The 25,818-nt window shown below is 44.6% G+C and overlaps 1 protein-coding gene across 1 annotated transcript in view; it reads right to left on the bottom strand.

Moving 5' to 3' along the window:
- Positions 1-21,512, bottom strand: part of ctsa (cathepsin A) — a 52,098-nt gene extending 30,586 nt beyond the window's left edge. Inside the window, exons 1-7 of the mRNA XM_043676989.2 lie at positions 21,434-21,512; positions 20,866-21,029; positions 16,021-16,132; positions 10,497-10,547; positions 8,264-8,350; positions 4,671-4,826; positions 2,444-2,535 (exon numbers count right to left, since the gene is read on the bottom strand). Of these exons, the coding sequence (XP_043532924.1) occupies positions 2,444-2,535; positions 4,671-4,826; positions 8,264-8,350; positions 10,497-10,547; positions 16,021-16,132; positions 20,866-21,029 (662 nt within the window). The 5' untranslated portion in view covers positions 21,434-21,512. The remainder of the gene's footprint in view (positions 1-2,443; positions 2,536-4,670; positions 4,827-8,263; positions 8,351-10,496; positions 10,548-16,020; positions 16,133-20,865; positions 21,030-21,433) is intronic.
- Between the last annotated feature and the right edge of the window lie 4,306 nt (positions 21,513-25,818).

Genomic DNA, 25,818 nt, shown 5'->3' on the forward strand with positions numbered 1-25,818 from the left:
AAACTAGCAAGGACTGATCGAAAGCAGAGTGCGCTGACCAATTTAACAATGTAACATTTGGTTGAAACAAACAGCTGGAGTTGTGTTGCCATAAAACAAAAACAAATTCAAATCTGGCCACTTTAAATTATGCCCCACATACCAAAATCCAATCAAATTTGAATTGTACTGTTTGGGAGGACATCAAACCAACGAAATGATCCGACGTTTTGGGGTATAAAATCGGCCATTTTGAATAGTTGGGGGAGAACTGCAAATTGTACCAAGTACAGACTCCTAGCCAACTAGCTCTCTGAGAGATAGCTGTCCGTAAGAAAAGTTGTGCAGCAGAGGACCGAAAGAAAACGACCGAGGAGAATCGACAAAGCTGGCTGGTTTTGAAAACATGATAATTTTTTTTGTAAACCTGGGGCTTTTTAAAAAAAGAATTACAAATAAAAAAACAATCAGACCAGTATTGTAGAATGAGAGGTAAACGATAGGTTTAAGAGAAAGGAGTTGTAAATATTTGTTGTTTTAATGTTCTCTTTTGGACTTAAAGAATAAAATTGTTACTTTTTACTTTAAATAGTGAGATCTGGGACAGTTCTTTGCGTCTCAAAAATTTAACAGATTCCGGCGGGAGGTGAGCTTCTGCGTGCTGGGTTTAAAATGGCAGAGGGGTTTACCCCTTGTCGTAACACTGGGTGGGTTGCTCTTTGGAGAGTTGGAGTGCACTCAATGGGCTGAATGACCTGAGGGATTTTATGATGATTCTATGAAATAACTGCAAACATCAAATTGCAGCATATGTTAGTGACAATGTTAGGCTTGGAGCGTTGAGAATGGAGTGCAACAAGTTCCCAGTTTCCTTAGCTCCATGAAGGGTCAGCTCTGAAACATAACTGTTTCTTACATCGGTGATGGTCAAATTATTGGAGAGGATTCTGAGAGACAGGATTTATGATTTGAGGGGGCAGGTAATGCCTCACAAGCCTTATTGAATTCTTTGAAGATGTGACAAAACACACTGATTAAAAGGTAGAGAAGTGGATATGGTGTATATGGATTTTAGCAAGGTGTTTGATAAGATTCCCTGTTGTAGGCTCATTCAGAAAGTAAGGCATGGGATACAGGGTAACCCGGCGTTCTGGATACAGAATTGGCTGACCCATAGAAGACAGAAGGTAGGAGTACATGAAAAGCATTCAGCCTGGAGCTTGGTGACCAGTGGTGTTCCACAGAGCTCGGTTCTGGGACTGCTGCTCTGTGATTTTTATAAATTATTTGGATGAGGAAGGGGAAGGGTGGGTTATTAAGTTTACCGATGACAAAGGTAGGAGCAGCTGTGGATAGCGTGAAGGGCTGTTGTAGGTTGCAACGGGACATCGACAGGAAGCAGCGCTTCGCTGAGAAGTGGCAGATGGAGTTCAACCTGGAAAAGTGTGAAGTGATTCATCTGGAAGGTTGGATTTGAATGCAGATTACAGGGTTAAAGGCAGGATTCTTGGCAGTGTGGAGGAACAAAGGAATCTTGGGATCCACGTTCCCTCAAAAGTTGCCACCCAAGTTGGTGGCAACCCAAGATTGTTAAAAAGGCATTATGGTGCGTTGGCTTTCATGAGCAGGGAGATTGAGTTTAAGAGCTGCAAGGTTATATTGCAGCTCTGTAAAGCCCTGGTTAGACGACACTTGGAATATTTTGTTCAGTTCTGGTCGCCTCATTATCAGGAGGATGTGGAAACTTTAGAGATGATGTAGAAATTTACCAGGATGCTGCCTGGAGTGGAGGTTGAGAGAGCTAGGGCTTTTCTCATTCGAGCAAAGAAGGATGAGCGGTGACTTGATAGAGGTGTACAAGATGATGAGAGGCATAGACAGAGTGGATAGCCAGAGACTTTTTCCCAGGGTGGAAATGGCCATCACAAGGGGTCATAATTTTGAGGTGATTGGAGGAAGGTTTAGTGGAGATGTCAGTGGTAGGTTTTTTTACAGAGTGTGGTGGGTGCATGGAATGCACTGCTAGCAGTGGTAGTAGAGTTAGATACATTAGGGACATTGAAGTGACTCTTGGATAGGCACTTGGGTAATAGTAAAATGTAGGGTATGTAGGTCAGTTTGATCCTTGATTAGGATAAAAGTTGGCACAACATTGAGGGTCAAAAGGCCTGTACTGTACCATTCGATGTTCTTTCTCTCTACAGATGCTGTCAGCCTGAATTTCTCCTCGGTTTCTATCCTCAATTAGATTTAACCCTGCTCTTTCTTCAGGCCTCCACCTATTAATCCCAATGCACAATAGCCCAAACCAATAGAAGGCAACATTTAAACAAGACCTGCATTTCAAATGCTGCAGGACATTTGGTAAACCTGCTCCCCCTGGTGCCCTGAACTCTCAACAGCAGCAAAACCCTCCCACACAGAGCATAGCTCAAGGCTCAAAATTAGAGTTGTTCCTACTTACGTGGATCTCAACAGCCCATGGTAGAAAGCAAAGTAAACCAAAGAGTTGTCATTATATTCCCAGCTTGATAATCCATTTCCAACAGCCATTCCCTGAAAAAGCAACATTAATATTATGATGGAACAAAAGAACTGGGAGATCGATTAGTCCCCATTCTATTCAATCATGACCAATCCTCTCTAAAACCACGTACTCACCTTTACTCTATACGCTCTGCATCCTTAACTAACATCTCAACGCCCATAGCCTCTAACGGAGAATGTTCCGGATTTCCACTGCCTTCAGGTAGGATGAAGGCTTCATACAGGGTGAACTAACTCTTTGGTTCATTCCCCTACAACAGCAAATAGTTTTTCTGCATCTCTTCTACCCAATCCTGTTAAATGCTTTGACTAGGCTGCCCTGAAAACATTATCAAATCCAAGCGGATTTAGAAAGCCACTGTTCACAATTGGAGCCATGCCTGATAATCTGACCCACTAGCACATTCCTGAAGAAGGGCTTATGCCCGAAACGTCGATTCTCCTGTTCCCTGCATGCTGCCTGACCTGCTGCGCTTTTCCAGCAACACATTTTCACCACTAGCACATCAAACCAGGAGACAGTGAGGTTTGCAGATGCTGGAGATCAGAGTTGAGTGTGTGTTGCTGGAAAAGCACAGCAGGTCAGGCAGCATCCGAGGAGTGGGAGAATCGATATTTCGGGCTGGAGCCCTTCATCAGGACATTAAAGCACACAGGCCAGCTATTTGCATGGAATGTTGGTCTGGATGAGAGAACCAAGACAACTTCCAATCTCACGGTTATTGGATAGTGGAGAAATACCCTGAGGGATTGAGCCCAGATTATGGTAGAATTGAGGCAGTGAGGAAATGAAATGTAGAATTTAAATCAGATTTGTTCTTCAGATGAAACTACACTGAGAAAGCAGCATTGATTGCCTTTAGGATATTGTAGAGTTGTAGGGTCTTTTTCTGTGCTGTAGAACTCTTTGGCCAATTGAGTCTGTGCCAGTCAAAAACAATTCTAAATTTTCTTATTATTATTCTAATTTTCCAGCACTTGGCAACACGAGTGCACATTTAAACGCTAGGAGCATTCGCCTTGTGGTGTGGGACTGGAGTCACATGTAAACCAGACCAGCTTAAGGAGCAGATTTATTCCCTGAAGGAGATTATTTCATAACAACCCAAGAGCTTGTTTCCATTCCATAAATCCACCCTCAATTTGTCATGGTAGAATTGTAATCTGGTTGCTGGTCTGATGCCAATAATTACTAAACCTCCGTACATTGTATCCTCCAGTAAAACACAATCACAATGAAGGAAAACTCTTGGAAATCACCTTCACCAGGCGGAGTCAGGATGATAATAAATTCTGGCCTGGACTCCTATGATCCCACACCATACAATTGTGGGATTTCCTCAAGTGAAACAAAGAAGACTGAATGCTTTTGATTTCAGGATGTTCCAAAGTGCTTTTGAGATGTAGTTACTTTTGTTCTCGTGCAATCCAGTGTTAAGAAAATTCACCATAGATGTTAGCATCAGAATCCCTACTGTGTGGAAACAGGCCATTCGGCCCAATAAGTCCACATTGACCCTCCAAAGAGTAACCCACTCAGACCCATCCCCATACACTATTACTCTACATTTACCCCTGACTGATTGCTCAATAGCTGCGCTACTTAAACTGATGGGGCAGGAATCACAGTATAGCCAATTCAGGCAAGGACCTTCGCATTTTACAAACAACAGTCTAAATTCTTCAATCACATTAAAAACGAATGCGTGTTGAAGAAACACGCATTATAGCAGAACCGTCTGTATAGTAACTGTTGTAACGTAGGAAATAGGCAGTCCAATAATGCACAGCAAGATCCCACAAACAGCAACAAGCAGAGAGCCTGTTTTTAAATAGTGAAGTTAGTTGGAGGTAAACATTGGCTCTTGAAAACTCAAAAGGATTTTATTTTGAAACAGTGTTGAATTCTGACATTTTACCAACAAAGGATACTCCCATCAGGATGTTGACACACCCCACTTCCCCTTTTCTGATTAAACAAAAACCAAACACTGCACATGGAGCCATTTACAGAGACAAAACGAGTCACTAACATGCGGCATTGACTGGGATTCCCAACCTCCCTGCAGCCCCCTCCACTATTCCTGCCCGACTTGAAACCATCTGGCATTTTCTTTATGATTTTTCATCGTGCAGCTCCCCACCTGAAAACGGATGCTGCTGTCTGTTATAACACGCTCTGCCAGTGTTGGCACGTAGATCCCTCCATAGCTCTCCCCTGTGATGTAGAAACTATTCTTGCTGTATTCAGGGAACAGACGGAAGAACTCCTTCAGAGCCAGGTAGTTATTGAATGAAACCTGAAAGAGGAGAAACATGGTGGGGAGATAGAGAGAAATACAACGTTCCATCAGTACAGATAGAGGATTCATTTGGGTCCACATTAAACATGATGTAAGGCAGAACTCAACCAGTCTTATTGTGACCCCTATCATGGGACTGCAAGACGCTGAGATCCCCCAACCCAAGGCAGGAGATGGGTAAAGGGGCCAGGAGAAACACCTGTAGGTGGTAGGGGAGGGAGGAGACACCTGTAGGCAGTGGGGGGTGGTGGTGGTGGAAGGGGGAGATGTTCGTAGGTGGTGGTTGGGAGTGGGGGCAGGGGAAAATGCCTTTCAGAGGCAGGGCATAAGGGAAGGGAATCAGTGACCTGTGACAGTGGTGAGGGGGTGAGGGTGAGTACAGTACATTTAACTGATTGGACTTTTAAAGTATGCAGCTACCTCCCATTAGTTTCTCTTGTGGACAGGTTCTGGCCTATTATGTCAGGCAAGAGGCCTCACACATTGGTTAAAGGATGTGCAGGATTTTTAAAAACCTGGAGGTTGTGGACTGTTAGAGTTGGAGCCCCATTGCAAACAGACATCACTACATCAGAGTGTGATGATCCCAGCGAGGGTCACAACTTACAGTCTGGGAAACCTTGGTGTAAAAATAAACAGGCCCAGCATAACTGAAAATGACAGCACTTGTAAATTACCCCATGATCAACTTTGTGACTTGAATGAACATGGGAAAGAAATTATTATTTATTTCTACACCAGGATAAAGGCAGCACAGTGGTTAACACTGCTGGCTCAAAGTGTCAGGGACCAGGGTTTGATTCAACCCTCAGGCGACTGTGTGGAATTTGTACATTGGCCCTATGTGCGTGAGCTTTCTTTGGGTGGTTGGATTTCCTCCCGCAGTCAAAGATGTGCAGGTTAAATGGACTGGCCATGCCAAAGATGTAGAGGGATGTGCAGGCTAGGTGGATCAGCCATGGGAAATACAGAGACCGGGGTAGGTCTCTGTGGGATGGTCTTCAGAGGGTCAGTGTGCACTCAATCTGCCAAATGTCCTGCTTCCACACTAATGCGGTTCTAGAGACAGCTGCAAAGACCGTCAATTCAAGTCCAATGGGGAATTAAGATTCCTAGTTTTAAAGTCTAATCCAATAGGCTTCATCCATTTACTCTGGACGAATTGAAGGGAAGAGATTTAGATAAAATCACAAGAACTATTGAGAGATTGTTTGAGATTGAGAGATACCAGTTTTAAAGATTGGGGACCAGGGTGAGGCAATTCAACTGTACCAGAGTGTGACTAGACTGGACATTTGATCCATGATCTCCAAGCCTCGTTTTGAACACCAGAAGGTGTTATGAAGGAATTTTCCAGGATTTATATTCCCCTATTGGTCCTGGGATTTGCTTCTTCATGGATAGGAGGGATGTGAGGGGGTAGAAGGGCAAGTGGGAGAGGTCTAGTCACATAGCCCACCTGTCGGGAGTGTGCAGCAGACTAGCTAAACAAGATAGCTTCAAACTGCAACCACGTGAAAAAGACTTTCAGGTCAGACTGCCTCTTTCCCATTCCCACCTATTGGTAGAGGTTGTAACAGGCAAAATGATGGCACCATTTCGAGTTGCCAACTGTGATGAAATCAATTCCTGGAGATTGTGTGTCATGGCCAGGCTCCAGTCAGTAGTCATAGAATCCCTATAGTTAGGGAAGAGATTTATAGAGGTTTATAAAATCAGGAGAGGCATGGATAGGTGAATATCCTAGGCCTTTTCCTAGGGTCAATGTAAAAAGGACACAAGGAGTAACTTTTTCAGGCAGGGAGTGTTGCATGTATGGAACAAGCTGTCAGAGGAAGTGGTGTAGGCTGGTACAATTACAACATTTAAACAGCATCTGGATGGGTAGGAGTAGGTAGGGTTGAGAGGAATATGGGCCATATTGCTGGCCAATAGGACTAGGTCAGATTGGGATGTCTGGTTGGCGCGGATGAGTTGGACTGAAGGGCCTGTTTCCGTACTCTATGACTATGACCCATCAAATCTGTACCAATCCTCTGAAGAACATCTCACTCTATCCCATAACCTCTCATTTACTGGCTAATTCACCCAGCTTGCACATCTCTGGATACGAGGGGGCAACTTAGCATGGACATGTACATCTTTGGGTTGTGGGTGGAAACTGGAGCACCTAGAGGAAACCCACACAGACACTGGGAGAATGTACAAACTCAACAGACACAGTCACCCAAGGCTGGAATCAAACCTGAGTCCCTGCTGCTGAGAGACAGCAGCACTAACCACTGAGCCGCCTAGTTTGACAATAAATTGACAATCTTCCTCCAGCAATCAGAAAGCAAATAACTCAATTCAACTAGATTTTCTCTCTTCCCTCTGCATCGTGCCAATTTTAAAAATGTTTATGTCTGATAGAGAAGAAATGTTAAAAGAAAGCAGGCCTTTGTTTTATGATTTTTCTCTACTGTTGCACACAACAGTGCTCTGGAGATCCAGCTTCGATTCCTAGAGACCCAGGCCAATCCTGGAGGGTTGCCAACCCTAGTATAACTGAGACAGAAGTGGCAATCGAATGCATTGTGGGAGAACATGAAATTGTTAATTTTGGCAGGACGAACCAAAAAAAAAACTAAACCTGACACAACACCAGGCTATAGTCCAACAGGTTTATTTGGAAGCACTAGCTTTTGGAGCGCTGCCCCTTCATCAGGTGGATGATGATGAATATTTTAAGGTAGCCTAGACCCTAACGTTTTCTTATTTAAAAGGCAGATGTGGCATGATGTGATGCAACTGAACAAACAACTTAAGCAAAACAGATTGTATTTAAACACGACAGTTGAAGACAAAAAACAAGCAGTATTTAGAATAACTCAACTATTAGAAAAGTGACCCAATACAGCAACTATTACTAATGAACTGTTCTAATACAGTAACATCCCATAAACACATCCCTTGTCAAAAAAAGGTAAATTCAAACATTCTTAGAGGCAGGAGGGAACAACGTCCAGAGAGAGATTTCAGAAAAAAGTCAGGAATTCTTTACAGAAGTTTGCCTCTCCCTGGTATCTCACATCTTGCGACTGCGAAGGCTAAAAATCAAAACTAGAATAAACCTGAACTGGGAGAGCCGGCCACACCCCTTCCATTGTTAAACTAGATATTGTGTTAGCTCCGCCTTTACGACCTCTCCAATTAAAAAAAACTCCAACGACAAAATAACCTTTTTAAAAGTGATAGCATTGTCACAGGGGTCAGAGTGTTTCCTGTACGAATCACAAGAAATTATAATGCAGACACAGCAATTAATGCGATAAATTATAACAAGGAGAACAAAATAAAAAAGGAGGGAGATTATGTTCCAGTTATACAGTTTACTCTCGCTGTCACATTCCCTCTCATCCTCCCCAACCAGCACACCCTCCCAACAGTCTTACCGCAGTATCATTGGTTTTGTACTGCTGGTCATCAGAATAGGAGAATCCAACTCCTGCTGGCGACTCAAGATACAGCACATTTGCAATCTGTGATGGAAACATGGTTCGTTATACACTGTTAAAGCAGAATAAGTAACCAAGTGAAAGGACAGACTAATGGTTGCACAGTCTACTTAGTCAGTTGACATAGAGAAGAACAAGATCCTGGTTAGTGACTATGAGTCAAGAGTCATACAGCACAGAAACAGACACTGCGGTCCAACGCATCCACATCAACCAGACATCCCAATCTGAACTAGTCCCATTTGGCCTATATCCCTTTACCCTTTAGGTTTGCTCTTCCTATTTATGTGCCCATCCAGATGGAATTGGAATTGTACAGACTCCACCACTTCCACTGGTAACTCACTCCATACATGTACCACATTCTGCGTGAAAAGGTTGACCTTCAGGTCCTTTTAATATCTTTTCCCTCTCACCTTAAACCTATGCCCTCTAATACTGGACTCTCCAAGTCTAGGAAAAGGCCTATGATGTTCACCATATCCATGCCCTTCATGATTTTATAAACCTCTTGGCTCAGCCCTCAGTCTCCAATGCTCCAGGGAAAAAAAAAACAGCCTATTCAGCCTCTCCCTTTAGGTCAAACCCTCCAGTCCAATCAACATCCTTGTAAATTTTTTTCTGAATCTTTTCAAGTTTTACAACATCTTTCCTTATAGGAGAATGACCAGAATTGTATGCAGTATTCCAAAAGTGGCCTGACCAATGTCTTCTGCAGCCACATGATATCCTAACTCCTATCCCCAATGTTGTGACTAATGAAGGTAAGAGCTGAAAATGTGTTGCTGGAAAAGCGCAGCAGGTCAGGCAGCATTCAAGGAGCAGGAGAATCGACATTTCGGGCATGAGCCCTTCTTCAGGAATTGTAGAGGAAGACAGCTTCTTCAAGGAAGGCATCCTTGCAAGAGGATTCACAGTAGGTTAAAATCCTCTAGGAGAAAGTGAGGACTGCAGATGCTGGAGATCAGAGCTGAAAATGTGTTGCTGGAAAAGCGCAGGGCAGGCAGCATCCAAGGAATAGGAGAATCGACGTTTCGGGCATGAGCCCTTCTTCAGGAATTTAATGAAGGTAAGCATGGCAAACACCTTCTTCACCACTACCTACCTGAGACTCCACTTTCAAGGAACTATGCACCTTACTGCCCCTATACTCTTCTACAGATTCACCCAATCCTAACTGTTTATAGCTGACATAAGCCTCTTCCTTTTTTGTTGACCAGAGCCTCAATTTCTCTCGTCATCTAGCATTCCCTACACCTACCAGGCTTTCCATTCACCTTAACAGGGTGATAGTATCTTGGAACTCATTATCTCATTCTTAAAGGCCTCCCACTTTCCAACCATCCCTGTGAACAGCCTCACCCAATCAAGGTGCTGTCTAATACCATCAAAATTGGCCTTCCTCCCATTTAGAAAATCCGCATGTTTCTAAGTGCCCCAGTCAGAAAATTCTCTTTTCCAATTTCCACTGGATAGGATTCATATGTCAGTCAATGGGTAAACCAATAGTTACTAGAGTTCAGTGTGGGAAAGCAGGAAATTCTCTCCTCTGGATCTAAGGTAAGTCAATCTGAGCACTTTATAAACAAAGTATCAGAGAGCAAGGTTATGGGAAGGCAAATTGATTGGAGTGTCCAAATATCATTGAAAATGAATAAATATGAACCAAAACTAATCAAAGATTTCTCTGTCATTGAATCCAATCCTCTTGAAATAAAAGCCAAAGCAGCGGAAATTGTGCTTAATTTGCCTTGTACAGATTGTGTCTAGAAATATAATGTTCAGATTTGGACACAGCTCCTCAGATATTTCACTGAGAAGGGGATTATCCACAAATACATCGAAACTCGGTGGTGGAGTTTCTATGTTTCTTTACAGAAAGAGATAAATTTCTAGTTGCTAATAATAGCAAGGAATATAGGGATAGTGAGGCAACAGATCGTTGAGGTACATGGTCAGACGTGATCCAGCTGGAGGGACCTTAATGACCTTCTCCAGCTCCTCAGTGATACTGGGGCCAAAGGGATGAAGTTATATGGATATCTTGCAGAAAATTTCCTCATTCCTTTGCGTTTCAGGGGAGAAGCAGAAGAGAGAGAGACAAAAGCTCATTAAAAACCAATTAAAGGACAGCCAAAAAAAAACACTTGCAATGGAAAAGAATACATACCAGATTCCAGGAATAAGGATTATATTGAAGTGTCTTCCCATCTGGTTGGATCTACAAAGTAAACAATATTGAATCAGTTTATTCAGTACTGAGGGCAATAGTGGGATTGAGCAGTGGTTTGCCAATATTAGCTGAAAGATATCTTTTCAAATGGATCCATCGTCTTGGAGACCCAGTTACATGTTAAACACCTGGCACATTTACATAAAGATCACCAGTATCCTGTTAGAGGAACTTGCAATGTCATTGTGTCAGGGTACAGAAAACATCAATGCGATCAATGAGGTGAAAACCTTTTCCTTTCCTCAGTTGGAAAGTTGAGCAGCTTAACAGGCCTGCACTTTTAAAACAAAAAGAGAGCACGCTGGAGAAACTCGCTCAGCAGGGTTTGGGCAACGTCTGCAGAGGGAAAGATGTCAAAGGTTTGTGAATCTTTGGGGACAACAAATGCTCCATGGTTGAGTATATTCTAGGTGAAGAATTTCTAATCTCTCAGTCAATAAAGAAAGGGGACCCAAGACAGATCATGCTCCTGTTTCATAGAATCATAAAGTCACAGATGTACAGCACAGAAATGGACCCTTCGGTCTAACCTGTCCATGCTGACCAGATATCCCAACTCAATCTAATCCCACCTCACAGCACCCGGCCCATATCCCTCCAAACCCTTCCTAATCATATACCCATCCAAATACCTTTTAAATGTTGCCAGCCTCCACCACTTCCTCTGGTAACTCATTCCATACACATACCACCCTGTGTGTGAAAACGTTGCCCTTTAGGTCTCTTTATATCTTTCCCCTCTCACCCTAAACCTATACCCTCTAGTTCTGGACTCCCCGACCCCAGGGAAAGGACTGTCTATTTATCCTATCCATTTTCTCTCTATATTTGGGACTTTGCACAGGTCAGTATTGCTTGAACTCCACCCTAAACCATTCCAGTGCACCCATCGCTAAGTTAGATTCAGAAATATACAGCACAGAAACAGACCCTTGGGTCCAACTTGTCCATGCCGACCAGATATCCCAAACTAATCCCGTTCCATTTGCCAGCACCCAGCCCTTATCCCTCCAAACCCTTCCTATTCATATATATCCATCCAGATGCCTTTTATATGCTGTAATTATACTAGCCTCCACCACTTCCTCTGGCAGCTCATTCCATACATGTACCACCCACTGCATGAAAAAACTTGCCCCTTAGGTCCCTTTTAAAATGTTTCCCCCTCAGCCTAAACCTAAGCTCTGTAGTTCTGGACTCCCCCATCCCGGGGAAAAGACTGGTCTATTTATCTTATCCATGTCTCTCAGCCTCCCGATGCTCCAGGGAAAACAGCCCCAGCCTGTGCAGCCTCTCCCTACAGCTCAAATCCTCCAACGCTTGGCAACATCTAAATCATTTAAGTGACAAAGAGTAGTGGACCCAGCACCGATCCTTGTGGCACTCCACTGGTCACAGGCCTCCAGTCTGAAAAACAACCCTCCACCACCACCCTCTGTCTTCTACCTTTGAGCCAGTTCTGTATCCAAATGGCTAGTTCATCCTTTTACCATGAGATCTAACCTTGCTAATCAGTCTCCCATGGGAAACCTTGTCGAATGCCTTACTGAAGTCCATATAGATCACATCTACTGCTCTGCCCTCATTAATCTTCTTTGTTACTTCTTCAAAAAACTCAATCAAGTTTGTGAGACATGATTTCCCATGCACAAAGCCATGCTGACTATTCCTAATCAGTCCTTGCCTTTCCAAATACATGTACATCCTGTCCCTCAGGATTCCCTCCAACAACTTGCCCACCACCGACATCAGGCTCACTGGTCTATAGTTCCCCAGTTTGTCCTTACCACCCTTCTTAAACAGTGGCACCACGTTTGCCAACCTCCAGTCTTCCGGCACCTCACCTGTGACTATCGATGATACAAATATCTCAGCAAGAGGCCCAGCAATCACAGAGTTCTAGGGTACACCTGATCAGGTCCTGGGGATTTATCCACCTTTAACCGTTTCAAGACATCCAGCACTTCCTCCTCTGTAATCTGGACATTTTGGAAGGTGTCACCATCTATTTCCCTACAGTCTATATCTTCCATATCCTTTTCCACAGTAAATACAGATGCAAAATACTCATTTAGTACCTCTCCCATTTTTTGTGGCTCCACACAAAGGCCAACCTGCTGATCTTTGAGGGGTAAAAACAATGACTACAGATGCTGGAAACCAGATTCTGGATTAGAGGTGCTGGAAAAGCACAGCAGTTCAGGCAGCATCCGAGGAGCAGTAAAATCGATGTTTCGGGCAAAAGCTCTTCATCAGGAATCAGGATCTTTGAGGGGGCCTATTCTCTCCCTAGTTACCCTTTTGTCCTTAATGTATTTGTAAAAACCCTTTGGATTCTCCTTAACTCTATTTGCCAAAGCTATCTCATGTCCCGTTTTTGCCCTCCTGATTTACCTCGAGTATACTCTTACGGTCCTTATACTCTAAAGGATTTAGATGATTTATCCTTTCTATACCTTATATGCTTCCTTCTTTTTCTTAACCAAGACCTTAATTTCTTTAATCATCCAGCATTCCCTATACCTACCAGCCTTTCCTTTCACCCTAACAGGAATATACTTTCTCTGGATTCTCGTTATCTCATTCCTGAAGGCTTCCCATTTTCCAGCCGTCCCTTTACCTGCGAACATTCTTCCCCCAATCGGCTTTTGAAAATTCTTGCCTAATACCGTCAAAGTTAGCCTTCCTCCAATGTGGAACTTCACGCATTTAGATCCATTTTCTCTCTATATTTGCACAGGTCAGTGTTGCTTGAAGTCCACCCTAAACCATTCCAGTGCACCCATCGCTAAGTTAGAGTCAGAGATATACAGCACAGAAACAGACCCTTGGGTCCAACTTGTCCATGCCGACCAGATATCCCAAACTCCCCCATGTAGCTCCAATCCTGGCAACATCCTTGTAAATCTTTTATGAACCGTTTCAAGTTTCACAAACATCCTTCCAAAAGGAGGGAGACCAGAACCACACACAATGTTCCAAAAGTGGCCTAACCAATGTCCTGTACAGCCAGAGCATGACTGCCCAACTCCTGTACTCAGTGCACTGTCAAATAATGGAAAGCATAAAAAAAAATCACCGCCTTCAATATCCTATCTACTTGTGATTGTACATTGAAGGAACGATGAACCTGCACTCCAAGGTCTCTTTATTCAGCAACACTCCCCAGGATCTTACCATTGTGTACAAGTGCATCCCTGATTTACCTTTCCAAAATGCAGTGCCTCACATTTATCTAAATTAAACTTCATTCAACATTCCTCGGCTCATTGGATCATCCAATCAAGATCCTGTTGTACTCCGAGGTAACCTTCTTCCCTCTCCACTACAGTCTAATTTTGGTGTCATCTGCAAACTTGCTAACTATACCTATGTTCACATCCAAATCATCTACATAAATGAAAAAAAGCAGTGGACCCAGGATTGATCATTGTGGCACACGCTGGTCACAGGCCTCCAGTCTGAAAGGCAACTCTCACTTCGTCAGCCTCTTGTCTTCTACCTTCGAGCCAGTTCTGCATCCAAATGGCTAGCTCTCCATGAGATCTAACCTTGCTAACCAGTCTACCATGATGAACCTTGTCAAACATCTGACTGAAGTCCATATAGATCACATCCATCACCATGCCCTCCTCAATCCTTTTGTTACTTCACCAAAAACATTCAAATTAGATTAGATTAGATTAGATTCCCTACAGTGTGGAAACAGGTCCTTCAGCCCAACAAGTCCACACTGACCCTCCGAAGAACAACCCACCCAGGCGCATTCCCCTACATTTACCCCTGACTAATGCATCTACCACTGCGGGCAATTTAGCTCAGCCAATTCACCTAACCTGCATGTTAGGACTGTGGGAGGAAATCGGAGCACCCGGAGGAAACCCACGCAAACACAGGGAGAATGTGCAAACTCCACACAGACAGTTGCCCAAGGCGGGAATTGAACCTGGGTCACTGGCGCTGAGGCAGCAGTGCTAACCACTGAGCCACCGTGTCGCCCCTAAGTGAGGCATGACTTTCCACGCACAAAGACATGTTGACTATCCCTAATCAGTCTTTGCCTTTCCATATACATGTAAATCCTGTCCCTCAGGATTCCCTCCAAAAACCTACACATCACCAATGTCAGGCTCACTGGTTTATAGTTCCCTGGCTTTTTGTTACCACCACATTAGCTCAATAGTCTGACTTCCTCTATCTCCACTAAGGAGGAGAAAGTGAGGTCTGCAAATGCTGGAGATCAGAGCTGGAAATGTGTTGCTGGAAAAGCGCAGGTCAGGCAGCATCCAGGGAACAGGAGAATCGACGTTTCGGGCATAAGCCCTTCTTCAGCCCTATCTCCACTAAGGCAATCGTCCTTGACGGTTCTTCATCTCAGACAACATCACATTTACATCAGATCATTATGTAGGATTAGGCCAGTCAGCCTACTCCGCCATTTAATACGATCATGATTGGTCATTTCTGACTCAATTCTGCTTTCCTGCCCACTCTCCATTAGCCTTCAATCCATTAATAAATCTATCTCCTCCCTACTGTTACCCAATGTCTTACTTCCTGCTGCCACAGGAAAACAGTCAACATAATCAAAGACCCTCCCAGCCCTTTTACACTCACTTCCATTGGGCAGAAAGTTTGAAAACATACCAACAGGTTCAAGAGCAGCTCGCTGTTATGAGAGGACTGTTCATAAGTCTCATATTAGAGTTGACCTTTCTCTGCAGCTTTAACACTATATTCTGCATTCTGTTCTATTACTCTGATGTGCTAATGTAAGGTATGATTTGCCTGGATAGCACGCAAAACAATACTTTTCATTGTATCTTGGTACATGTGACAATAATAAATCAAATCCAATCAAGTCCCAGCATCCACTGCACACTCTAGCAGCGAATCCCACAGATTTACAACCCTTCGAATGAAGTAATTTCTCATGTGTGTTTTAGGATAAGGGGTAGCAGATTTTAAACAATGCCCTCATTCTAGATTGCCCCCAAATGAGGAAACAACCTATGCCGACTCTATCAACCCCCTTTATGATCTTCCATCCCTCAATGAGATCTCCTCTCATTCTTCTAAACTCCACAGAGTGTCGGCCTATCCGTTCAATCTCTCTTCATAAAATAAACCCCTCACCTCTGGAACCAGTCTATGAACCTTTGGTTGGGTTCCATGATTGTTCTGCTGCTGACCTAGTGAGGCTTCAAGAACCTAGCTGATGCTTATCCCATTAACTCCATCTCCCAAACTTCCCTGAGATTGCAGTTTGGAGACAAATTGGAAATTTGCCAGATGTAACCAGCCCGGCACAGACGAGGGAAATCCACTGACTGACACGAGCTCATTGAGGGTTAACATCTACCTGATCAGCTCATCCCACAGGTTTCGCAGCAGAATCCCAAACTCTTCCCAAATCCATGAATCTTCCATTGGCCCAGCCCCCAGGTCTCTGTTTGCTTACCAAGAAGGGCCCATGTTCATTTAGAAGCCCATCCAAGGAGCTGCAGCCAGGTCCTCCATTCAGCCACAGGACAACAGGATCACTTTCAGGATGGCCCTGAGACTCCACAAACCTACAGGACAAGAGCCAGTAAATATTCAGCACAAAGAGACTGGATCACGACACACAACGCAATGGGCTGACAGAAAGGAAAGGCTGAGCCCAGAGTGGGCGAGAGTGGAGCTGGTCCTGAACCGAGTGAGGGAGCAAGGCAAGTTAAATGCAATTTTATTTAGTAAACTCTCCAAATTAAAGTTAGATTGAGTACTTTATATTTTTACGATGAGGATACCATTGTATTTTTTTTTCCAAATAACAAAGCTTATGACATTAACCAACCTTAAAATGAATAAGATTAGTTAGGGACAGCAGTGTAGCTTCTGTCCTGTAACAGCAGATCAGGGGACTTTGTGGAAAAGCACCAAAATCCTGGATGACAATTTCAGCAGGAAGTATCCATGTCACAAACATCAGCTCAGAGCTGTTGTGCTGGAATCCAAAGCGCAGATGTTGTGGACCATCAGGAAGAGTCTTCCCCGGATACCTGTGTTCCAATAATAGGGTTCACAGGGGTCCAGTGTGCTTCGTGTGGTGAGAGAAGTGTCAGACCAATGGGGGATATTGAGACTTATTGGGTGGATAAACAAACTTATGGAGTTTATACAGACTCTCAGACAGACAGATGAGAAAGAAAGAAAGCACAGTAAATTTGCAAATGATATTAAAGTCAGTGGAGTTGTGGACAGTGCAGAAGGATGTTGTAGGTTACAGACCAACATAGATAAGCTGCAGAACTGGGCCAAGAGGTGGCAAATGGAGTTTAATGCGGAAAAGTATGAGGTGATTCACTTTGGAAGGAGTAACAGGAATGCAGCGTATTGGGTAAATGGTAGCGTTTTGTGCAGTCCTTGCATGGGATTAACAAGAAGACAGCTGATGATCTGCATCCATGAACACCAACTAGCCACGAAACGACACGACCAGCTATCCTTAGTAGCCACACATGCAGATGACATGCAACATGAGTTTGACTGGGACAACACTAATATTATAGGACAAGCCAAACAGAACAGCCAGGGAATTCCTAGAGGCATGGCACTCATCCACAGATTCTATCGACAAACACATCGACCTGGACCCAATATACTGGTCACTGCAGCGGACAGCTGGAACTGACAACCGGAAGCGGCAGATTCAAACCACTATAAATGCCAGAGGAAACAACACAGAAGTGCTTCACAGGAGGCTCCCAAGCACGGAGGATGTCACCTAGACAGGGGATGAAACATCGGCAACACAAATTCCCAGCTGGGCGAACAAGACCACAACAACGAGCACCAAGCTACAAATCTTCTCACAAACTTTGAATATAGGACAGATGTCAGGGGTAGGTTCTTTACTCGGAGTAGTAGGGGCGTGGAACGCACTGCCTACAACAGTTGTAGACTGGCCAATTTTAAGGGCATTTAAATGATCATTGGATAGACATATGGACGAGAATGGAATAGTGGAGGTTAGATGGGCTTCAGATTTATTTCACAGGTCAGCGCAGAGGGCCTGTACTGCGCTGTAATGTTCTGTTCTATGTCCTTTCAGTTTAGGATATCTGGTCAGCACAGACAAATTGGACTGAAGGGTCTGTTTCTGTGCTGTATAACTACAACTATTTATCCAAAAAACGATGTGCAGCTGTCTGGCCTGCAGTTCCCCAGTCTTCTATCTCCTTCTGTTTTGAGTAGCTGTATTACATTACTAACTTCATTACTGTGTGGCCATTACAAAAATATATGCAATTTTGTTAAATAACTTTTGTCATTTGCATAAATGATTTGGACGGGAGCATAAGAGGTACAGTTAGTAAGTGTGCAGATGACACCAAAATTGGAGGTGTAGTGGTCAGTGAAGAGGGTTACCTCAGATTCCAATCGGATCTGGACCAGATGGGCCAATGGGCTGAGAGGTGGCAGATGGAGTTTAATTCAGATAAATGCGAGGTGCTGCATTTTGGGAAAGCAAATCTTAGCAGGATTTATACACTTAATGGTAAGGTCCTAGGGAGTGTTTCTGAACAAAGAGACCTTGTTCATAGCTCCTTGAAAGTGGAGTCGCAGGTAGATAGGATAGTGGAGAAGGCATGTGGTATGCTTTCCTTTATTGGTCAGAGTATTGAGTACAGGAGTTGGGAGTTTATGTTGCGGCTATACAGGACAGTGGTTAGGCCACTGTTGGAATATTGTGTGCAATTCTGGTCTCCTTCCTATCGGAAAGATGTTGTGAAACTTGAAAGTGTTCAGAAAAGATTTACAAGGATGTTGCCAGGGTTGGGAGGATTTGAGCTACAGGAAGAGGCTGAATAGGCTGGGGCTGTTTTCCCTGGAACGTTGGAGGCTGAGGGGTGACCTTATAGAGGTTTATAAAATTATGAGGGGCATGGATAGGATAAATAGACAAAGTCTTTTCACTGGGGTCAGGGAGTCCAGAACTAGAGGGCATAGGTTTAGGGTGAGAGGGGAAAGATATAAAAGAGACCTAAGGGGCAACTTTTTCACGCAGAGGGTGGTACGTGTATGGAATGAGCTGCCAGAGGATGTGGTGGAGGATGGTACAACTGCAACATTTAAGAGGCATTTGGATGGGTATATGAATAGGAAGGGTTTGGAGGGATATGGGCCGGGTGCTGGCAGGTGGGACTAGATTGGGTTGGGATATCTGGTCGGCATGGACAGGTTGGACCGAAGGGTCTGTTTCCATGCTGTATGACTCTCTATGACTCTAACAGCCAGCATCCCATATCTCTGTAGCTGTCTCTTAGACCTAAGAATGTGGATCATCGAGTCCTGGGAATTTGCCAGATTTTAGACCCTCTTTCCCTGCTGGTATTAATTAACCACAATTCCCTCAATCACCTGGTTTACCCTTCATATCTGGTATGTAAATTCAAATAGAATAGTACAGCACAATACAGGCCCTTCAGTCCACAATGTTGTGCCAAGCGATTATCTTAATTTAAGATCAACCTAACCTACACACCCCTGAATTTACTGCCATCCATGTGCTTGTCCAGTCGCTTAAACGTCCCTAATGGCTCTGACTCTACTAGTACTACTGGCAGTACATTCCATGTACCCACCACTCTCTACATAAAGAACCTACCTCTGATCTCCCTATACCTTCCTCCAATCACCTTAAAATTATGACCCCTTGTGACAGCCATTTCTGACCTGCAGAAAAGTCTCTAGCTATCTACTCTCTCTATGCCTTTCATTACCTTGTATACCTCCACCGAATCACCTCCCTTCCTCCTTCTCTCCAGTGTGGAAAGCCCTTCCTCAATCAACCTCTCTTCACAAGACAAGCCCTCTAAGCCAGGCAGCATCTTGGTAAATCTTTGCTGCACCCTCTCTAATCCTTCCTATGAGGCAGCTAGAACAGGACACAATATTCCAAGTGTGGTTTTACCGAGCTGCAGCAAAACCGCACGGCTCTTAAAACACAATCCCGTGTTAATGAAAGCCAAAAACACCATATGCTTTCTTAACAACCTTATCAACTTGAGTGGCAACTTTGAGGGATCTGTGTGTGTGTGGACCTCAAGATCCCACTGTTTCTCCACACTGCTAAGAATCCTGTCTTTAACCCAGTATTCAGCATTCAAATTCGACCTTCTAAAAATGTATCACTTCACATTTATCCAGGTTGAACTCTGTCTGCTGCTTCTCAGCCCAGCTCTGCATCCTGTCAATGTCTTGTTGTAGCCTGCAATAGCCCTTTCCACTATCTACAACACCACCAACCTTTGAGTCATCAGCAAACGTACTAACTCACCCTTCCACTTCCTCATCCAAGTCATTTATAAAAACTACAAAGAGCAGAGGCCCAAGAACAGATCCCTGTGGGACACCACTGGTCACCGACCTCCAGGCAGAAATCTTTCCATCCACTGCCACTCGCGGTCTTCTTTCGGATAGCCAATTCTGTATCCAGTCAGACAAATGTCCCTGTATCCCATACCTCCTAACTTTCTGAACGAGCCTACTGTGGGGAACCTTATTAAATGCTTTACTGAAATCCATATACACCACATCCACTGTTTGACCTTCGACAGCTTGTCTCGTCTCATCCTCAAAAAAACTCAATAAGGCTTATGAGGCATGACCTGCCCCTCACAAAAAGTATGCTGACTATCTTTAATCAAACTGTTTTTTTACAAATGGTCATAAATCATCTCTCTCAGAATCCTTTCCAGTACCAAGACTGACTGGTCTGTAATTCCCAGGGGTTTCCCTATTCCCTTTCTTCAACAGAGGAAAAACATTCACATTCCTCCAATCATCCGGTACTACTCCCATGGAGCGTGAGGATGCAAAGATCATCGCCAGAGGTGCAGCAATCTCATTCCTCACTTCCCATAGTAACCTTTGGATAGATCTGGTCCAGCCCTGGGGACTAGTCTATCTTGATGCTTCCCAGAATTTCCAGCACATCCACTTCCTTAATATCAATCTGTTGAAGCCTATTAACCTGCTCCACAGTGTTCTCACTATCAACAACTGAATCCTCTAGCACGCAGACAGACAGAACACTTGTTCTATATCCATCAATTCTTTATTCCCCATGATAATTTATCCTGTCTCCACTTCTAAAAGGACCAATATTTGCCTGATCTACAATGAGGTACTGAAACTGCTGCAGCGCAGCCTGCTATCTGGAAACAGGGCAGCCACCCTACACTGGTGAAGGAGGAAGTGGATACAAAAATATACAGCTCAACAAATGCCACTAGCAGTTAGAAAGTGAATCACTGACCAGTAATGGAGGTGTATGTTTTCAGATACATTCAGGTATCCAGAGTACTGTCTAAAGCTGGGTTGCTTGGCCAGTCCTGGTAGGTAGTTGATCTCATCCTTGGCTGGGGCAGATTCAGTAAGAAAGATTTCCAGCAGCACAGCTAACAGCCCAAGCCAAACCATCTGTGTGAAAGAAAACCAACAGAGCTTTTGTTTTAAATAAAATCACTGAGTTACACAGCCCTTATTTTCTCCTGGCTCCACAGATATCCCGCAGCTCAGAGTTCACTGCCAGGACAACCAGCACAACTGCCACTCAGAACCTGGGCCGATCGGCCTCCGACAGTTCCGGGATACGGGAGAGTAGACAGGCCCTCAGAAAGACACCGGGAATGTCGGTGTGGGCTCAGCGCCCAGGTCCCTGGAGTGGGAGGTGGGGTTGGGAAGCGGAGCCGTGTTCCCCACGGGGCCACAGATCCTGCTGCCTAAGAAGCCGAGGAGCAGGAGGCAGGAGGCAGCCCGTGCCCGTGCCCGTGCCCGTGCCCGTGCCCGTGCCCGCGCCCGCGGTCCCCTGGGCCAGGCATCACCTGTAGACAGTGCCCGGGACACACAGGGAACTCTCCCCCACACTCAGGGCGCTGCCGGGACCCCGGTCATGTGGCCGCTGGTCACGTGACTCCGCGCTGCGGCAAGGCGGTCACATGACTCGGTGGGAATTGCTACATAGAAGGAAGTGTCAATATTTGCACTGAGTGGCCAGCGTTCGCCCTGTCTCCAACACGTTGCTTTCTCCCCAGTGACCTGTACTGATCTCTGGGTGCAGAATGCAGCCTCTGCCCCACGCTGTTGTCAGTAACTGTTCTTCCTCACTGCAATTTACATCTGACCACTCTGCTCTCCAGCTCATGTACACTTGTATATGTGACCAGTCGTTATTCCCAATTCCACTATCTATTTCCTTCTCAAATGATACCAACTTTCAGGTGTCACAGGGACAGGGCATTTCTTTCGCAGTCATCCTTGGCTGTGTGCCAGTGCTGCTATTTGAGCCACAAAGTTGGGGGGTTCAACTCCCATTCGAGCACCGATTGCAGGCGGGAACTCCAGTGCAGGACGAAAGGAGCATTACACTGCTAAAAATGCTGGCTTTTGCACAAGACATTGAAATGAGTTTCCGTCTGCCCTCACAATGTGTTAAGTTCACTAAAAGTCACTATTTCGAAGACTGCATCGGCACCTCCTCATGCTCCCACGAGGAGGTTGAACAGTTCATCAACTTTACCAACACCTTCCACCCAACCTCAAATTCACCTGGACCATCTCGGACACCTCCCTCCCCTTCCTGGACCTCTCAATCATTATCTCCGACGACCAACTAACCATAGACATATACTACAAACCCACCGACTCCCACAGCTACCTAGACTACATCTCCTCCCACTCTATCTCCTGTAACAAATCCATCCCTTATTCCAATTCCTCCACCTCTGCCGCATCTGTTCCCAGGATGATTAATTCCACATCAGAAAGTCCCAGCTGGCCTCCTTCTTCCATGATCACAACTTCCCACGCGATGCCCTCCAGCGCATCTCCTCCATTTCACGTACCACCACCCTTGAACTCCACCCCTCTCAATGCAACAAGGACAGAACCCTCCTGGTCCTCATCTTCCACCCCACCAACCTCCATTGCATCATCCTCTGCCACTTCTGCCACCTCCAAACAGACCCCACCACCAAAGATATATTTCTCTCCCTACCCCTATCAGCGTTCTGGAGAGACCATTCCCTCTGTGACTCCCTCGTCAGGTGCACGCCTCCCACCAGCCCATACCTCACTCTTGGCAACTTCCCCTGCCACCATAGGAAATGCAAAACCTGCGCTCACACCACTCCCCTCACCTCTGTCCAAGGGATTCTTCCACATCCATCAGAAATTTACCTCAACCTCTAACAAAGTCATCAAATGCATCCGTTGCACCCGATGTGGTATCCTCTACATCAGGGAGTCAGGACGTCTTCTTGCCGATCGTTTCAGAGAACATCTCTGGGACACCCGCTCCCACCAACCCCACTGCCTTATGGCTGAACACTTCAACTCCCCCTCCCACTCCATTAAGGACATGGAGGTCTTGGGCCTCCTCCATTGCCAAATCAATACCACCCAATGCCTGGAGGAAGAACGCCTCATATTCCGCCCTTGGGACCCTGCAACCATATGGGATAAATGTGGATTTCAACAGCTTCCTCATTTCACATTCCCCCCACCCCACATCATCCCAGTCCCAAGCCTCCAACTTGGCACCACCTTCCAGACCTGTCCATCACTCCCCACTCTGACCTATCACCTTCTCCCTCACCTTCATCCACCTATCGCTTTCTCAACCCGAACTCCACCCCCTCTTCCCTTTTATCTCTCAGCTCCGATGCACAAGCCTCATTCCTGATGAAGGGCTTATGCCTGGAACATTGATTCTCCTGATCTTCGGATGCTGCCTGACCAGTTGTGCTTTTCCAGCACCACACTCTCGACTATTTCAAAAGTTGCTGAGTTCACCCTACTGTCCAAAACTTACACTTCACTTAAGGGCTAGAACACATTGACTGCTACTTGTGAGTTTTTGCGTGTGTAAATTGGTAAATGTATTTTATTTCAGGTATCCGTGAGGCTTTGGGGCCATTAGCAGCATTGTAGTCAACTGCAGTAAACCTCATGGCCTAGAATATTCCCCCCTCCTCAAACTCTATCATTACTATCAAACCGAGAGCTCTTGTTCAATGCAGAGTGCAAGAGGGATGCCAGGAGCAGCACCAGGCACACTTAAAAATGAGAATTTACAAATAAACCTGTTGGACTCTAACCTGGTGTTGAGTGATTTTTAACTAATAAAAAGCAAGACAGATCCAACCTGACCAATTCCCACCTATTAGTCCACTCCTGATCATCAGTAAAGTGATAGAAGGTGTTAACAGTGCTGTCAAGCAGCACCTGCTTAGCAGTAAGCTGATCAGTGATGCTCAGTTTGGGTTCCACCAGGGCCATTCAGCTCCTGATGTCATTTCAGCTTTGGTTCAAACATGGACAAAAGAGCTGAATTTCAGAGGGGAGGTGAGAGTGACAGCCCTCGATATCAAGGTTGCATTCAACCAAGTGAGACATCAAGGAGTCCTAGCAAAACAGGAATCAATGGGAATAAGGGAGGAACGTCCATGTTGATTGGAGTCATGCCTGGTACACAGGAAGATTGTTGAAAGTCAGTCATTTTAGCTCCAGGACATCTCTGCGGGAACTCCTTACGGTAGTGTCCTAGGCCCAACCACCTTCAGCTACTTCATCAATGACCTTCCCTCCATCATACAGTCAGAAGTGGTGATATTCACTGATGATTGCACAATGTTCAGCACCTTTTGCAGCTCCTCAGACACTGAAGCAGTCCATGTTCAAATGTAACAAGTTCTGAACAATATCCAGATAATATCATGACAAGTGGCAAATAACATTTGCATCACACAAATGCCAGGCAATGACCATCTCTAACTAAAGAGAATCTAACCATCACTATGAGAAACTTCATAAGTTACAACATTCAGCATGCAGCCTTTTGGCCTTCACACTCTCACATTTACTCAGGCAAACATAAAACAAACAGGGGATAGTGTACGTAGGAAAGGAAGAACAATGAATATGCAGATTGGAGGATTTTGATTTCCTTCATTTAAGGATCAGGATTTCAACCTGACACCATGATAGACTGGTTGACTTCCAGGACTGTCAACAGTAAATTGCAACAATCATTTTCCATTCGATGTTGTCACTGGGCTTTTCTTCTTGAGAACAGGGGAGTGAACCTTCTCCTCACTTTCTGTAGTTAAAACTCTATCTCCTCTGTTTCTAGTTAAAAATCCCCCTACACTAGGTTTTAGTCCAACAGGTTTATTTGGAAGTACAAGTTTTCTGAGCGCTGCTCCTTCGTCGTTCCAAAAGCTAATGCTTCCAGATGAACCTGTTGGACTATAACCTGGTGTTGTGTGATTTTTAACTTTGTCCACCCCAGTCCAACACCGGCACCTCCACATTGTCCTCTGTTTCTGCCATAGAAAAATTGCTCAAAATAGCAGTTTGCTTTATATTCTGTCTGAACATAACATTTCAGCTTCAACATGTGAAAATACCCATGATTGTGCAAAACAGTTTGGAGATAAGGATCCTAGGTTGGGCATTGACTACTTTAATTTCCTTTGAATAAAATGTTACTTTCAGCTTGGTACTTCTTAACTAATCAAGTTTTTATAAAACTTTGCCAGGCTGGTGAAGTGATGCCAAGGGCCATTTTCAGTCGACGTCTTTAAAAACCATTTATGGTATTAAATTCAATGATGGGGTTCTAGATCAATAGTCCATTTTTTATATCATTGTGAGCTAGCACAGAAGGAGGTCATTTGGCCCGTCATGTTTGTACCAGTTCTCCAAATCACTAAGTTTCCTTCTCCTGCTTCCTCCCTTAGCCCTACATCTACTTCTTTTGAGATAACGGTCTAATTCCCTTTCGAATATCATGCACCTGGTCTGTTCACACTAAACATTGCGGAACTTGACCACTCACTGAATAAAGTATCAATTCTGTCTCTTTTGAAAATGATTTTCACACTCATTCACAAACAGATCATTTAGTTCCAAGAATCCACTCTCGTTCCCCTCACAAGAGAGTCTCAACTGCAGGACAATTATATCACCATTTGCACAAAGAAACAGAGAGAGTCATTGGGGTCAAACACTGAGTATGAATCTCTTTCTTTAAATGGTGTTTTTTGTTCATTGATGGGTTATGGGTGTCACCTAAAGGCAAGCACTTATTGTCCATCTTCCATGGTCCTTGAACTGAGTGGCTTGTTGGGACCATTCAGAGGGCAGTTAAGAGCCAACAGGTTGCTGTGGGTCTGGAGTCACATGTAGTAGTCCAGATCAGGCAAGG

This window comes from Chiloscyllium plagiosum, unplaced genomic scaffold (assembly GCF_037043375.1).
Source record: "Chiloscyllium plagiosum isolate Xiang-an unplaced genomic scaffold, Cpla_swu_hap1 HiC_scaffold_15, whole genome shotgun sequence".
In the NCBI taxonomy this organism is placed as follows: domain Eukaryota; kingdom Metazoa; phylum Chordata; class Chondrichthyes; order Orectolobiformes; family Hemiscylliidae; genus Chiloscyllium; species Chiloscyllium plagiosum.